Source organism: Bubalus bubalis, chromosome 10 (assembly GCF_019923935.1).
Source record: "Bubalus bubalis isolate 160015118507 breed Murrah chromosome 10, NDDB_SH_1, whole genome shotgun sequence".
Taxonomy (NCBI): Eukaryota; Metazoa; Chordata; class Mammalia; order Artiodactyla; family Bovidae; genus Bubalus; species Bubalus bubalis.
The window spans coordinates 29076536-29089515 of NC_059166.1; the positions used below are offsets into that span (position 1 = coordinate 29076536).

The window sequence follows — 12980 nt, forward strand, 5'->3', positions numbered from 1 at the left end:
TTTCTTTCTGTGGCTCACCATCACAGAAGGTGACAAAAGTGTGCAAGCCCCTTGGCATGGTGATTACTTGAATTGTAGAAATTGGTCAACAAACCCTTATTTCTTTTTATCTTTTTTAAGATTTTTTTTTTATGTGAACCGTTTTTGAAGTCTTTATTGATTTTTTTACAATATTGCTTCTGTCTTATGTTTTTGCTCTTTGGCCAAAGCATGTGGGATCTTAGTTCCCCAACCAGGGATCAGACCCACACCCCTTGCATTGGAAGGCAAAGTGTTAACCACTGGATGGCCAGTGATGTCCTTAGATCTAACTACATTTTTAGTGTTTTCTGGTAACTATGGTACTTAGGAAACAGGAGATGTTTACTTTCAGGATTCTGTTGCCATATTCTGAAAAGGGAAGATACCCTTAAGCTTTGGCAACACTTGATAAAGTTGGCAATTTCTCCTCCTCAACACGTAGTCTTCCCTTGACTTTTGTGATGTCTATTTTTCTTTTTCCTTCTCCCTCTTTAGCTGCTATTTCTGAGGATACTTTGTATCTCACCTTTAAATGTTGATGCTCCTGAAAGTTTATCCTAGGCTTTGCTTTGTCTCCATGGATAATTTCATTCATGCCCGTGCCTTCAATGAGCAGCTTTATGTCACCGATTTCAAAATCCCTACCTCCCACACACACCTTTCTGCTGAGCTCTAGCTCCTTCTGGGCACCTGCATTCAGGTACCTTTCACACATATCTTAAGCTCAACGTACTCCCCATTTCTCAAACCCACTCTTCCACATTCCTGATCTGGATAAATGTTACCACCATTCTACCCGTCTATCCTGGACAGAAAGAGATGTAATGCTTAACACCTTCTTTTCCATCATCTCTTATGTGCACTCAGTCACCAAGTCTTGTCTCCTAATATTTCTTACTTTTGCCCTGTCGTTCATTCCACTGTCACCATACTTGTACAATCCACCTACATCTTCTGCCGGGACCACTGCAGCATTCTCTTCAACTGTTCCCCAGTCTGACACTCATGACCGATCACGTTCTCTCTGCTACCACTAGAGTTAATAGCCCAACATGCCTGCTTTAATCCTTTCAGTAGCCTCTCATGCAACCCTGTCTCTTACACTTGTCTCATCCCGTGTCTTTTAAACTCTCAATACCTCAGTTTCTCCCACCTGAAAAGTGCTAGAAATATCCCCCCTCCCTATTTGCTGTGTTATGTTTTTAATAAAGGAGAGGAAAAATCTATATAAACAACCTAGTCTGTATCATCATTATCACTATGATCATCGAAAATGCAGATTTGGAAATGAACTCCAACCTAGTGAATTTTCCCTAGAACCCTTGAAGGCAAGTATATTTTTAAATTTTATGAAAATGTCAAGAAGAATTTCTAAGAAAAAAAAGTAATTTTTCTTAAAACATCCCATCCAAAACAAACAAACAAAAAATATCCATCAAACTGACCTTGATATGCATGTGAGCTGTAAACTTACATAGAAAAATTGATCACACAATCTGTAAAATTTATACTGTAGCCCAAGAATAATAATAAAATACATGCTTTCAAATGTACTATCCACATTATAATTCACAGAAAGGAAAGATGATTACAGAAACTCTGACTCATGCTCCTGACAGCTAATGAAAAAAATTGCTAGCAGCAAAAGTAGATTCTTTTTTATCTCAGTGACAGGCACTTTTGTTGTTTTGAAGAGAAGGTCTTAAGTTCCATTCAGTTTTATATAATGACTGTTTTTGTTTCCTATTGTAAAGCATGGAGAGCACCTCATTGTTGATTCACAGTTTTCTTCTCAGCAGATATGGGCAAAAGAAATGGCTGAATAAATCTGAATGCAGAAATATCAGTAGGACCTACTGTGACCTCTCTGCTGAAACTTCTGACTATGAACATCAATATTATGCTAAAGTTAAGGCCATGTGGGGAACAAATTGTTCCAAATGGGCAGAAACTGGACGATTCTATCCTTTCTTAGAAAGTAAGTAGCTCAGTTGTGTATTAAATAAGTATCAAGTTCATCTGACCTAATGTAACAATCTCTGCCTCATAGATAGCCTCGTCCAAATCCCAGTGCTCTGCTTGGCTCTCTTCTGCACTCTGTCCATTAGGTGGAGTGACCGGCCCAATACTGAGTACTTCACCTTACTGTATCTCAGAGCCTCATCTTTAGAAAAAAAGGTTTGACCAAGTGTCTCTCAAATTGCTCCCTGATCCAGAATTGACACTAGAGGCCAAAGTGTCAAATTTTGATTTTGTTTTATTGCTCAATTGAGACTGTATAATTTCAGGAACAACTGACAGATTTATCTTAATGTTGTGGTTTTAGAAACTATTTGACATATGCCCACAGGGTGACTAAAGATTGTTTTCAGGAGGGAGGTTCAAGAGGGAGGGATATATGTGTACCTATGGCTGATTCACATTGTTGTACAGCAGAAACTAACACATGGTAAAGCAATTATCCTCTAATTAAAAATAAGTTTAACAAAAGACTGTTCTGATCACCAAACTAAGTCTCTGCTTGTTATAAACTCGATAGTATGATGATGTAATTTCTAGATATAACTCAGAATGAGGCAACATCTTCCTGGTATTTGCTTTTTAAATTTTTCCATCCCCAATCTAAGACTGATTCAGCCATAGAAGACCCACTCAGAGCTGCCAGGATGACATTTACAAGTGCTCCCTGAGTTCTGGAGCTGGCACCTTTCCCTTGCTGCCCTTCTAGATCAGAAGTCAGCAAACCAGAGCCTCAGACTAAATACAGCACCCTACTCGTTTCTATTTTTCTACAGGACAAGAATGGTGTTTACATTTATATAAATAATAGTTGCAACAGAGATCACGTGGCCTGCAAAGCCTAAAATACGGCCTGTACCTTTGTGATAAAAGTTTGCTAATCTCTGTTCTAGATCATTCTCCCAAGGTTACATCCCCAAAGGTCTTTAGCACTGCTTCATTTCTCCAGTGCTGATCTTTAAAAACACATCAAATCTGATTAATGTTGTTTATCACCAACTTGTCAGGTCATAGTAGTATTGCAAATACTTTTAATTGTATTTACTATCCTCTAGTAGTGTTTGTCTAAGTAACTAGGAACTGCATGTGACTAAGTAAATCAGCTGTTTTAACACTGTATCAGAGTCTGTGACTTGATTATTTCAAAATTTGGTATAACTTGGGTCTAGATGAGCATTCTGAGGCACTTCAAATAAGAAGATGGGGTTTAGAGCTTTGATCCCAGTAGAATTATACTGTAGCTTCATCCAAGGTATTTTCTACAGCTGAACATTGTAATTCCCTCTCTCCTCCCCTTTAAGCACAAATTGGCCCACCAGAGGTTGCTTTGACTACTGATGAGAAATCCATTTCTATTGTTCTGACGGCTCCAAAGAAGTGGAAGAAAAATCCAGAAGAAAGCTCTATTTCCATGCAACAAATATACTCTAATCTGAAGTATAATGTGTCCATATATAATACTAAATCCAATAGAACGGTAAGCCTGAAATGGAATGGGGACCTATAATCTGTGTCACTTTCTGAAGCTAATGCTGGAACATGCAGCCCTGATTCTAAAATTCCCAGCATGTGAATCTGGGAAAGTGTGTTACTCAAAAGTGATGCCTTGCAGGATACAGTTGAAGGTGCTGCATAGAAATTTAAAGAGCTACCTTCAGATTTTCCTTACAGAAAGTATCTGCTATGATGTTGTTGCTATCATGTAGAGCAATTGTCCACCTCACTTTGATGGAGAGTTTCTGCTTGCTTAACATCTGCCAGTCACTCTCCGAGAAAGAAAGAAGTATTAGCAAGAACACAGGACAAAGTTGAATAAGGAATCCCTCCTATGTCATTATTTAGAATTGTTCCCACAATTTGTTCAGTTCCTGACCACATCCTGCCATGCTGAAGGGAAAAGTTATTTTAAAGCTGTTGCTAAAAAGAAAACTCATAGTGATAGTGAAGGACTTACTGGTATCTCCATCTTTTATTTCTTTCTGTCGTTGTCTGTCTGGGGGTTGCTGGAAATCTTTGGCTCTAACTGTGTTTGCAATTCCCTATCCTAGTGGTCCCAGTGTGTGACAAACCACACTCTGGTGTTCAGCTGGCTGGAGCCGGGCACTCTGTACTGTGTACTCGTGGAGTCCTTTGTCCCAGGCCCTCCTCGCCTCACTCACCCTTCTGAGAGGCACTGTGTCAGTACTCTAGAAGGTAAGCTTTCAAAATCTCAGCTGATCTGAGGAAGGAAATCTGGTGAAACTAGAAGGAAGTATGGCGGTATAGACAAGGTTTTGACAAATCCATGTCTACCAGAAACAGGCTGAAGCGAAGGCAGAAACAACCATCCCCAGACAGCCTGGGACTCTGCCTCTGAACTTGACTCACAGTGTTTTCTCGTCCTGGGGAATTCTCAGTGCAGGTCCTGGCGTCCGCTGCCAGTATCACTCTGCCTTGCAGAAATAGAATTATAGGAATTTTTACACACATGGTCTTTCTTCTTTAAATCTATAAGCACTCTGATCAGTAGAAGTCCTTTGGGTCTTAAAGAACATCAGATGATGTTATTCCTAGAAACAGACAGTACCCTAAAAACACTTTAAGATAGTGTTTGGCTTCTCCTCCAGAATACAAATTAGAGACTGTGTGGATTGTGTTCAAATATTACTCGCTGGCTGTGGGAGGGCCTGGGGTCAGCAAATCAGTTACTACTCTCTCTGTTTTATGATTGCTTCTCTCTCTTTCCATTTGTCTCCTCATGTTTTCTGAACTTGGCTGACAAGGAAGTATGATTGAAGATTCTTGTTCCTGTTAGGAGACTAGGGTTAGGAGCTTGGCATTTGTTTAATTGTTCTTCCCTGAGGGAGGGTCCTCCTGATGGCTTAGACAGTAAAGAATCAGCCTGCAGTGCAAGAGACCTAAGTTTGATCCCTGAGTCGGGAAGATCCCCTGGAGAAGGGAATGGCAACCCACTCCAGTATTCTTGCCTGGAGAATTCCATGGACAGAGGAGCCTGGTGGACTCGCAAAAGTGGGGTCGCAAAAGAGTCCGACACGACAGAGTGACTGACGCTTTCCCTGAGAGTGGTTAAGACCTTGAACTCAAAACATAAAAGTTGAAAATAAATCCTAAAGTTTACCTTCATGGAACAGCTCTTCATCCATTCTTCTTGTTTCTGTCTTCCAAATGTTCTGGCCTTCCACATGAAACAACCCTTTTCCCCCAAGCCTTTATCATCACAGCTATGGGACAGGAATGGTGACAGAAACCCTGTTTTCCTCTCTCCTCATGCCTTCCACATTTTGAGATGAAACTGTCCCAGGGATTACAGAGGGAATTTTGTGAATACATATCAAAAATGAAAAGCCTTATGTTTGAATCTCCATCCTTATTGTACCTTCCCCTTTTAAACAAAGGATTCTCTACCATATGTCCAATAAAATTAAAATGCAAAACAAGCAAAAGGCAAAACAAAGCAGATTGAGGAAATCATTTTTGTATTTGGAAGAGTGTTCTGTTTACTAACAGCTTGATCAGTGGCCAAATGGTAGGAATGAATTCCCAGTGGAAATCATTCAAGCCATTGGCAAAGCTAAAGCAACTAAAATACAGATTAAATTAAATACTTCCCAGTAAGCAGATGGAGCTGACTTTCTCACTAGTCCCGGAAAAGTAACAAAACAACAAGGTTCCATTTCAGATTCTGACGTTTTCTGTGATCTCCTAGCTGTTGATCAACCCAGGTACCTTTCTAAGACAACACTGTGAGGGTCTACTTTTTCAAAAACTTGCTATTACCTCTTTTGGGACTATTCTTAGAAATATTTCTGTTCTCCAAAATCCCCCAATTCCTAAAATATAGATACAGATTATCAGGTGATTGTTGCAAACTTGTGCTGGTGCCATCAGTCATTGTTGTCGCAGTCCTGTTTAAGCAGGGTGAGTTTGGTCCAGAGACCAGAGATTGTATTAAGAGGACTGGACTGACTGGGATTGACATATACACACTAGAATAAATAGATAACTCAGAAGGACCTACTATATAGCATAGGGAACGCTACTCAATACTCTGTAATTGCATGTATGGGGAAAGAATCTAAAAGAGTAGATATATGTTTGTATATAACTGATTCACTTTGCTGTGTATCTGAAACTAACACAACATTGTAAATCAGCTAAACTCCAATACAAATTTTTTTTTTAAATAAAGAGGACTGGGCTGAGTTGTAGCCTGAAGTAGGAGCAGGTGATACTCATTCACCTGCCACATCTGCATTATGGGCGTCTTTCTATATGGAACACGTAGACAGATGCACTCTCCGGGGTGGAAGAATCTGCAGTTAGACCCATGTACCTGGACCTTTCCTACTGGCATTTGTTGACCAGAAGTCCGTGATGCTTCTCTTTCCATTTTTTAACTGGACAGTTAACCGGACAGTGACTTGGCAGCTTTCTCCCAGGACTAGGCATCCAGAGCATCCACTGTTTGCATGGGTTAGAATGCTCTCAGGACACACGTGCTGATTGTATTAGTATGTAACGAATGGCCTTCCAGGTGGCTCAGTAAAGAATCCACCTGCTGGTACAGGAGCCACAGGAAATGGTGGGTTTGATCCCTGGGTCAGGAGAGTCCCCTGGAAGAGGAAATGGCAACCCATTGCAGTGTTCATGCCCAGATAATCCCCTGGACAGAGGAGCCTGATGGGCTCCTGGGGTCCCTGGGGTTACAAAGAGTCAATAGGGGTCATAAAGACACAACTAAGCGACTGAGCACACAGGCGCAATGCCCTAGAACTTTTGTCATTTGTGCTAAAGCGGCCCCTTTTTCTACAGCTGTATTGGTCACAATTCTCTGGAGAACACAATATACATAATCTTTATATGTATATACACAAAGAGGGAGAGAAAAAGACTTATTTTAAGGAGTTGACTCACATGATTTTGAAGGCACAGGGTAAATTCAAAATCCACAGGGCAGGTCAGCAGGCTGGAGAACCAAAGAAGGGTTGATGTTGCAGTTCTTGTCTGAAAGTGATCAGGTAGCAGAATTCTCTCCTCCAGAGGAGTGGGGAGTAATCAAGTCTTTTTTCAATCAAAGCCTTCAACTGATTGGATGAGGCTCACCCACGTTATAGAGGGTAATCTGGTTTACTCAAGACTACTCATATAAATGCTGCTGCTGCTGCTGCTAAGTCGCTTCAGTCGTGTCCGACTCTGTGCGACCCCATAGACGGCAGCCCACCAGGCCCCCCCATCCCTGGGATTCTCCAGGCAAGAACACTGGAGTGGGTTGCCATTTCCTTCTCCAGTGCATGAAAGTGAAAAGTGAAAGTGAAGGTGCTCAGTCATGTCCAACTCTTAGCGACCTCATGGATGGCAGCCCACCAGGCTCCTCCATCCATGGGATTTTCCAGGCAAGAGTACTGGAGTGGGGTGCCATTGCCTTCTCCGCATATAAATGCTAATCTCATCTAAAAAAAGTTTTCACAGAAGCATCTGAAATAATGTTGGACCAAATAACTGGGTACCTTGGCCTACATAGATTGACATGTAAAATTAACCCTTTCAATTTTCAGGTACCCTATAGAAGCTTAGCAAATATAAATTAGTCACAATGAGTCCTGTTCATCAACCATACAGTCTGATCAGTGGTGATCCAGAACTACTTTTATTAAAACTGTTCAGCAGATCTTTTCGTTCCTCTATGGACTTTTAAATTCACCATGCACCTACAGGACAGCAGGACCTGGAAGAGAGTTACTGCCATTCTCAGCACATACCACCTCAGCCACCTCCCACACGCATCCCCACGCTCCAGACCTACCAGAAGGCCTGGCCAACTGTGTCGGATGGTTCTATCTATTACACAGAAGACAACACCATATGTTCTTCTCCTTTCCCAAATATATGGAAAAGATTGAGTCAAATGAGAGATGTGGAAACGTGGAGCAGCTTAATGGGATCATCACAAGAGGGTTTTGTTTGGTTTGCAGTGCTCTGAGTTGCCTTAATACACACTTAACTTCAAATATAAGGACCAGTATGAGTCTCATAGCCAAATATAAGCTGTTGGAATATCTGCTGATTTGGGTTGTTAAGGCATCCTTGCCATAAAGGTTTGAGACAAGTCCAGATTATTCCTTAAGGCCATCTATTGTTAGACAGAGTAAGAATTCTGAGATCCCTTATAACATTTAGCTCAAGCTTCTCAGTTTATAAATGATAAAATTTAATTTTTAAACTGATCTCTGCAAAGTCGCTTGACATTAGCAGTTTTCCCACCCCACCAAATCACAACTATCTAACCCACCTCGCTTTTCTATTTTTACAGATCAAACAACAGCATTGGAGGTTAAAATCATCCTCTGGTATGTTTTGCCCATATCTGTTACTGTGTTTATTTTCTCTGTGATGGGCTACTCCATGTACAGATATATCCATGTTGGCAAAGAGAAACACCCAGCAAATCTGGTGAGTGCTTACTGTGGTGAGAGGCATTATAACACACCTCCAAGAAGATAGAAAAGGACGTTCTAGAACAGATACAATTCCTTTTGTGGGCAGAGTGAGTTTCAAGTTAAAGAGCTGATGAGTTAAAAACACTTTCTGTACTAGGTTAGCTCATTAATGTAACTAAAGAGAAAGATTCCTTTACTTTGACAAAGACTTTATATTTACTGAACAGATTAGACTAGGTCTTGAGGTACACAGATAAATTGTTATGATCCATGCCCCTCCAGAGGCTTAAGTCTAGTTTGGAACTAGAATTTTTAAATGATATGTGAAGACTAAGATGAAAGTGGGTTCTCGGGACTCTTGAGGGTACAGGAAGGGCAGTGGCACCCTACCTGGAAGATCAGAAGGAATTTCATGCCAGGGATTGGTCATGAATGTTGAGAGAGTTAGGGCACCTACCACAGGCAGAAAAAATAGCAGAGTCAAAGGTGGGTGGATATTTGGAAAACCACATAATATTTCTAAACCATAAGATTCCCGATAAGGAGCTATAAAAGAAGAGACTGAGGGAGTAAGGCCAAGTAATGGGAGAATTGGGTGCTATTCTAAGGAATTATCTAGCCAAAGGTGCTATTCTTGGGCTTCATTGTGTTTGCAAAACTCTGTCGGGTTTTATGTTGGAATCATCAGGGTCAGTATTGAGTTTTAGATACATCTGGATAGTGTTAAGAACAACTTTAAGCGGAGGAAGCCTAAAACCAAAAAAGCAGCTAGGAGACTGTGAGAGTTGTCCAGGAAAGAGAAGATGAGAGTCTAAAAGAGGAGAGTGGGAGATAGGGCTGGAGACAGACACGGAGTGGAGACACGTTTAAGGGGAAAGTAGCCAGGACTTCATCACTCACAGCAAGGAGAAGCAAGAAGGTAGAAGAGGGAACAAAACTTATGCTTCTAGACCATGTACTAGAGGGCTTCCAAGGGCTGAGCATATTTTAACAAGCAAAAATTATTTCTTTGGGAATTATCAAAATACATGTTCATATGTACATGATACATACCTGCATTTCTGTTCTGTTTTAAAACATTTCTATTGTTCTGCCTTCATTTAGGTTTCAGAGTTAGCTTTTTAATGAGATAGGGAGACCTTTCCTAGGAGGAAAAGGCACAGGAGAACTGACCATGTGTGGCTTTTTGAAACCAAAGCTTTCATAAAAGAATGATGTTGGAGTTCCTATTTTCTAGTTAAATGAAATCACATCATAGCGTGGACAATGAGAACTGGAACGTAATTCATGGTCAACAGTCTAAATTGGCACCGTCCACGTATCCCCAGCAAAATGTTAATCTTAAACAAGTTTCCTCCCACGATCTAGAGTTTCTCCATCTACTGTGAACTGGCAGGTGAATTTCCGATTTTGGCCCTATTAGAGCATAGTGTAGGGGGGAAGTTAGTTAAACCATCCCTAGTCATGTGCTTACTTCCCTTTTTACACCTAGTTTTCATATCCTTCCACATTTCCTGTCCAGAGTAGATGCAAAAAAGAGCTGGTGGCCCAGAGGATAATTTATTGATAAATACATTAAACTGTAATTAGAGCTTCCCTGGTGGTTCAGGTGGTAAAGAACCTGCCTGCAACGCAGGAGACCTGGGTTTGATCTCTGGGCCAAGAAGATCCCCTGGAGACGGGAATGGCTACCCACTCCAATATTCTTGCCTGGAGAATCCCAGAGGAGCCTGGCAGGCTACAGTCCATAAGGTCGCAAACAGTGGGACATAACTGAGTGACTTTCACTTTCAAACTGTAATTAACAAAGGAATTTCAAAACCTCTATTTGTTTTAACCCCTCCTGACACAGCAGGAATTCTGATTTTACAGAATTTAGAAGTGAGGCTCCAGAATTTAAATAATCCCCTTGAATGCCCTGAGCCAATTAGAGGAAGGGGCAATCACACCCTGACCCTTGAATTAGTTCGGGACCACCCAGGGAACCACTTTTCACTGCCATGTGCATCTCGTGCAACTTGGGTCCCTTGGCTCCAGGTGAGGGAGGTTTCCTGTGTATTCCAAGCATAACTTTAACTTTCATGAGTTGGTAAGTATAGGCCTTTAAAACCATGTGGGGACAGTATAAATTCTAACTAACAGCTGTTTTTAATGTCTCTCTAAAGTGAAAAGATGTAAACTGTTCTATTCTCTCTTTTTAGGTTTTGATTTATGGAAATGAATTTGACAAAAGATTTTTTGTACCTACTGAAAAAATTGTGATTAACTTCATCACCCTCAATATTTTGGAGGATTCTAAAACTTCTCCCAAGGATATAAGTGTAATGGAAAAAAGCAGTGATCCATCAGACCTGAATGAGCCCATCGAGGACCAGGAACCCCATTGGGAGGATGTGGAGGCGGAACACCTGGGCTATGTGTCACATGTGGGGGACATTGTATATGACTTTGAGAAAAGCTCCAAAGGGACTTCCTTAACCCAGCAAGAGCCACCCAGCAGAACAATGCCCATGGATAAAACAGTCATTGAATATGAATATGATGTAAGAAGTAGTAACATTTCTGTGGGGCCTAGAGGACAGGAGTTCAATTTGCAGGAGGAGGTGTCCCTTCAAGGAAAAATATTTGAACAACAGGCAACTTTAGCAGACTTGGGTTCACAAACACTGCTGTATTCATATACCCCTCAGCTCAGAGACTTGGACCACCTGCGGCAGGGGCATGTGGACACAGAGGCGGGGCCAGAGGAAGAGCCATCCACCACGCTGGTTGATTGGGACCCTCAGACTGGCAAGCTGTGTATACCTTCATTACCCAGCTTTCAACATGACCCAGAGGGATGTGGCCATCCTGAATCTGAGGGGCTCAGGGAGGAGGGCCTCTTATCTAGACTCTACCAGGACCGGGCTCCAGACAAGGCACCAGAAGAAAATGAAGCCTATCTCATGCAATTTATGGAAGAATGGGGATTATATGTACAAATGGAAGACTAACCCTCAAATGTCCCTTTGCCAGACCTCTACTGTTACAAAACATGTCAGTGCAGAGAAGTGACCCAATAATAAAGTACCTGAGATAGAAGTTTACTCAGATTTATGTGTCAGTGAGAATCACTTATTTCTTTTATTTTCATAGCACTTGTTTAGTTCTGCCTCATGTGGGTGATTTAGTCATGCATGGGGGTCTCCTGCACCAATGGTGGGCTCCCAGAGTGCAGGGGCTGACCCTCTTTGTACCCAGTAAATACTCAAAAATGTTGACCAAACTGGATGCAGGATTTATTCAGGTGGGTATACTGTAGTCTTCTTATTTATGGTTTTCTAACACTTGTACAGTTTTTCCTGGGCCTTTACCAACTGTGAAAGTGAGAGTGAAAGTGTTAGTCACTCAGTCATGTCCAGTTCTTTGCAACCCCATGGACTGTAGCCTGCCAGGCTCCTCTGTCCATGGAATTCTCCAGGAAAAATATTGGAGTGGATAGCCATTCTCTTCTTCAGGGGGTCTTCCTGACCCAGGGATCGAACCCAAGTCTCCTGAATTGCAGGCAGATTCTTTATCATCTGAACCATCCGGGAAGCCCCTACTAAGTGTATAGCACGTAAAAAACATTCCATGAAGATCATTCATTGTACAGGTGCTACTTTTTTAGAATTTGGTTTGTTGCCCAAATGATGACATACTTAAAACTTGCAAATACCTCTAAGTGGGTGGGAAGTGGTCACATTTAAAGACCCTAATCCACTCTTTAGTCATAATAATCCACATTCAGAGTGAAGGTATCAGGCAGAGATCTTGATGTCACATGATTTGGGCTACATTAAGTAGATATATTAATACTTTAGGAGAAGTTCTGGAGTATAAACATAAATTGTTGTTATTATTTTATACTCAGAAAATATTCTCTCAATAGTTTAGTGGGAGCTTTTTAGTAGGGAATTAACCTAAAAGAAAATGTCACATTTTATAATAGTCTTACATTTATTTCTGGAAATGTGTTTTTCAAAAAGATATTTAGGTAGTCTATAAACCAAAACATATTTAGTAGCTGAGTCAGTTACCATTCAGTTCAGTTCAGTCGCTCAGTTGTGTCCAGCTCTGCGACTCCATGGACTGCAGTATGCTAGCCTTCCCTATCCCTCACCAACTCCTGGATCATGTTCTAACTCATGTCCATCAAGTTGGTGATGCCATCCAACCATCTCATCCTCTGTCGTCCCCTTCTCCTCCTCCTTCAATCTTTCCCATCATCAGGGTCTTTTCCAATGAGTCAGTTCTTTGCATCAGATGGTCAAAGTATTGGAGTTTCAGCTTCTGCATCAGTCCTTCCAGTTACCATTATAATATTAAATATTATATTTGAATGGACTGTGCCTCAGAGACTTTTTGGAATTTATGTGAATGAATATCCCATAACTACATAATCTTAAAATCAGTAAATAAAGACATACAAAAGAAATGTTGAGTTAATATGTAAGGGAGAGTGTATTAAAATTTTGACATAGT

The 12980-nt window shown here is 41.1% G+C and overlaps 1 protein-coding gene across 2 annotated transcripts in view; it reads left to right on the forward strand.

Annotated features, from left to right (window-relative positions):
- IL20RA (interleukin 20 receptor subunit alpha) overlaps positions 1-11567 on the forward strand; it is a 32629-nt gene extending 21062 nt beyond the window's left edge. For both annotated transcript variants that reach the window (XM_025294481.3, XM_044924181.2), the window contains exons 3-7: positions 1821-1999; positions 3342-3517; positions 4089-4233; positions 8351-8490; positions 10679-11567. In XM_025294481.3, coding sequence (XP_025150266.3) covers positions 1821-1999; positions 3342-3517; positions 4089-4233; positions 8351-8490; positions 10679-11470 — 1432 coding nt within the window. In that variant the 3' untranslated portion in view covers positions 11471-11567. The remainder of the gene's footprint in view (positions 1-1820; positions 2000-3341; positions 3518-4088; positions 4234-8350; positions 8491-10678) is intronic.
- The last annotated feature ends 1413 nt before the right edge of the window (positions 11568-12980 follow it).